The sequence below is a fragment of the Phyllobates terribilis genome, unplaced genomic scaffold (genome assembly GCF_046119375.1).
Source record: "Phyllobates terribilis strain yellow unplaced genomic scaffold, ASM4611937v1 Scaffold_207__1_contigs__length_3498100, whole genome shotgun sequence".
In the NCBI taxonomy this organism is placed as follows: Eukaryota; Metazoa; Chordata; class Amphibia; order Anura; family Dendrobatidae; genus Phyllobates; species Phyllobates terribilis.
In genome coordinates this window covers 207,032-210,722 of record NW_027362967.1, presented here as the reverse complement: position 1 = coordinate 210,722, position 3,691 = coordinate 207,032, and the positions used below count along the sequence as shown (strand labels likewise).

The following is a 3,691-nucleotide window of genomic DNA, read 5'->3' as shown; positions in this document are numbered from 1 at the left end:
TGTGATATGAACATTGCTATTTCATTACCTTGCCGTAAGCTGTAACCTGGAGCAAGTGGGCCTGTGTGCCACTTGGCTCATGAACATTGTGTTAATGTGTGTCGGCGTGCCACGGAGTTGGACCCGGCGAACTGTGGCTTATGAAGTAATAAACTGCAGCATTGTGAGAAAATACGTAAAGACATTGCACGTGTGCATTGATTGACGCAGCGAAGCGAGTAACCCTAGTATGATGACTAGCGCTGCCTTACACTACTCTCCCCAAAACGTTCCGTTCTGCCAATATTTTGTGTTGTTACATTTTCACTCCGTGGTCATTGTCACACACATTCCACCACCTATTGATTCCGTGGGAACAATTTTGTTTCCCTAAATTCACGTGCACTGTACAGGTAAGGGTTAATGTTTCTGTACAGGCTCACCTGATCATAAGATGCTGTTATTAGGTAATAAGCCCCCGGGCAGCCAATAGCAATTAGCGCTCTGCAGCCCCACCTAGTGGTAGGAATATGTAGTGCATATATCAGGAGGATATAAAGCATGGTGGTATCTGCTGTTCTTACAGATCGTCTTCTCCTGTATATTCCCCTGTGTCTCCTGGGCACAATGATAACCTGTCTGCTGCTCCTCCTTAGTCTCGGTAAGTCCTGATATTATCTGGAGCCCCTCAGGTAATGGGAATATAGTAGGGACTGATCTCCAGGCAGCTCCTGATCCAGAAGAGGAATATTCCCTGTAACATCCGTCATTCCTGGTGACTGCTCCGATCAGTGTCACACAACAAGTGATGGCGGGTTTTATCTTCTAGGGTCGGTGGACGGCGTCAGAATCCATCTCAAAGATTTCACAGATATGGTGAAGGAAACAACGAGCAAAGAGATATCAGATGCTCTTCCTAATAACTGCAATTGTGCGAAAACAACAAATGATCAATTATTGGGTCATATTCGAACGTAAGTGAAAATCTATACAAGATGTGACCTGCAGCCCTATGTAACACCACAGATAAAACACAGAGAGTTATCACTGTGTTATCTGTGGTGTTACATAGGACTGCAGGTGACATCTACTACATTATCTGTACTCAGAAAGTTATCACTGTGTTATCTGTGGTGTTACATAGGACTGCAGGTGACGTCTACTACATTATCTGTACTCAGAGAGTTATCATTGTGTTATCTGTGGTGTTACATAGGACTGCATGTGACATCTACTACATTATCTGTACTCAGAGAGTTATCACTGTGTTATCTGTGGTGTTACATAGGACTGCATGTGACATCTACTACATTATCTGTACTCAGAGAGTTATCGCTGTGTTATATGTGGTGTTACATAGGACTGCAGGTGACGTCTACTACATTATCTGTACTCTGAGAGTTATCACTGTGTTATATGTGGTGTTACATAGGACTGCAGGTGACATCTACTACATTATCTGAACTCAGAGAGTTATCACTGTGTTATCTGTGGTGTTACATGGGACTGCGGGTGACATCTACTGCATTATCTGTACTCAGAGAGTTAATACTGTGTTATCTGTGGTGTTACATGGGACTGCAGGTGACGTCTACTACATTATCTGTACTCAGAGAGTTATCACTGTGTTATCTGTGGTGTTACATAGGACTGCAGGTGACATCTACTACAATGTATGTACTCAGAGAGTTATCACTGTCTCATCTGTGGTGTTACATAGGACTGCAGGTAACATCTACTACATTATCTGCACTCAGAGAGTTTCCACTGTGCTATCTGTGGTGTTACATAGGACTGCAGGTGACATCTATTACATTATCTGCACTCAGAGAGTTATCGCTGTGTTATATGTGGTGTTACATAGGACTGCAGGTGACTTCTACTACATTATCTGTACTCAGAGAGTTATCACTGTGTTATCTATGGTGTTACATAGGACTGCAGGTGACCTCTACTAGATTACTAAGAGAGTTATCAAACTGTATAATAGCCCCCACACTTTACAAGTGCCCCAAGAGTGGTTCCTATAAAGTATGAGGGCCCTCACACACCATTTCAGGGACCCCCACAATTACCCCTGCAGTGTATGAGGGTCCCCATTGTTTATGATACCCCCACAAGCTTCTATTATATAAAAAACATCAGATATTCACCTAATACAGGATCCAGATGAGTCCGCTGACAAGGTCCGGACAGGCCAACGAGCAGTCATCGTGCTGACGCACACACAAGGGTTAATAGTAAGGGTCTTCTCCTACAGACCACCAGGATTTTTTTCTTTTTTGCCTCCAGGGCCCAGGTGGGATTGAACACATTATAGTTTCGCCCCGGTGACATTACTCTCTTGCTCCTTCAGGTGCTGCGATATAAGACAATGCTGCTATAATGATAACCGTATCTGTCACACTGGATATCAGAAATACTCTTACACTTACAGTAACGGGACCATCACTTGTGGTAAGTGCTCCGTTCTCTTTGGGGTCAGGATACAAGGTGACATTGTGAGATACGAGTGTAACAAACCCTCAGCTGTGATTACAATTTTTTAGCTAGAGAAAAAATGTTTTAGCTCATTCACTTCATTCATTAAACTTGTATAGGAGTTTTAGGTATAACGGCCCTGATTCACCAAAACGGATGTTTTCATTTCCAGTTATGATCCGGTTGCGCTGGAGTAAGACGCTCCGTTGAAGCGTAGAGGTCATAGTGAATCTGGTGCATCGTTCAGCTGCCGGGCACCACGGACAGAACTGTGCTGTAGTCACGGATCAGAGTTTAATTCTATATTACTTTATGCCATTTTCCTGCTATATATTATAATGAATTTTTCAGGTCGTGCTCGACCACACTCTCCGCTAAGCTCCACCCACTTTTCAAAAGTTAGAAGAACTGGCAGAAAAATGGCAGAAGTTACAAAATTTCAGTTTTACGCCACATTCATGGTGCAAACTGTTTGACTAATCGATTGAAAGCCTATTAGAAAGATACAGAAGTATTGAATTCAGAATCGGCAGCCATTAATCTTTATTTACTCAACAAGAAGTCGCTTTATCACGGCTGAGTTATTTTATAAAACTTCTTTCATTCTTTTCACATAAACTGGAAATTTGATGTCCGCACCATTCACTATTAAATCAGATTACAGATCCTTTGTCTCATGTCTCAGCCACGGTTCGTCCATAATGATAAATGTTTCTGTTACTCCCGCAGATCGGAATAGGTACATAGGAGAATGTGCCACACAAACCTGTGAGTGCGACTGGAAAGCCGCGATATGTCTAATGGACACCAAGAATTCAGAAGAGAACTCAAAATATAGACAAAATTGTTACAGGAAAATTAATCCATGCAGTGATGATGATGATGATGATGAATCATACTTAACGAAGTTGTCAGTAATAAAATCATTTTTCTCGTCTCAGTTCTCATAAGAACTTTACACTGTATTCCTCCAAGTAATTGTTATTAAAAACCGAGGACACAACTAAGAAGGCTGCAGTGATATCATCGAGATGGGGGGATATTCAACATCTATGTTCTGCTGGTGGCGTCACTGTGTCCATACATTACTGATCCTGAGTTACATCCTGTATTATAGTGAGTGCAGCTCTGGAGTATAATACAGGATGTAACTCAGGATCAGTAAGGTAATGTATGTATACAGTGACTGCACCAGCAGAATAGTGAGTGCAGCTCTGGAGTATAATACAGG

The 3,691-nt window shown here is 42.2% G+C and overlaps 1 protein-coding gene across 1 annotated transcript; it reads left to right on the top strand.

Moving 5' to 3' along the window:
* The first annotated feature begins 499 nt into the window (after positions 1 to 499).
* On the top strand, positions 500 to 3,425 carry LOC141213668 (acidic phospholipase A2 homolog). The gene is made up of 4 exons (XM_073665265.1): positions 500 to 640; positions 809 to 953; positions 2,336 to 2,436; positions 3,190 to 3,425. The coding sequence occupies exons 1-4, from the start codon at positions 541 to 543 to the stop codon at positions 3,408 to 3,410; spliced, it is 567 nt and encodes a 188-aa protein (XP_073521366.1). The 5' UTR covers positions 500 to 540; the 3' UTR covers positions 3,411 to 3,425.
* Positions 3,426 to 3,691: the final 266 nt, after the last annotated feature.

Excerpts from the sequence above, each read along its gene's own strand:
- LOC141213668 (XM_073665265.1), top strand. The coding sequence starts at position 541 with ATGGTGGTATCTGCTGTTCTTACAGATCGTCTTCTCCTGTATATTCCC. Across the intron at positions 641-808 it reads GCTGCTCCTCCTTAGTCTCG|GGTCGGTGGACGGCGTCAGA; the intron begins GTAAGTCCTGAT and ends TTTATCTTCTAG. Across the intron at positions 2,437-3,189 it reads TAACGGGACCATCACTTGTG|ATCGGAATAGGTACATAGGA; the intron begins GTAAGTGCTCCG and ends TTACTCCCGCAG.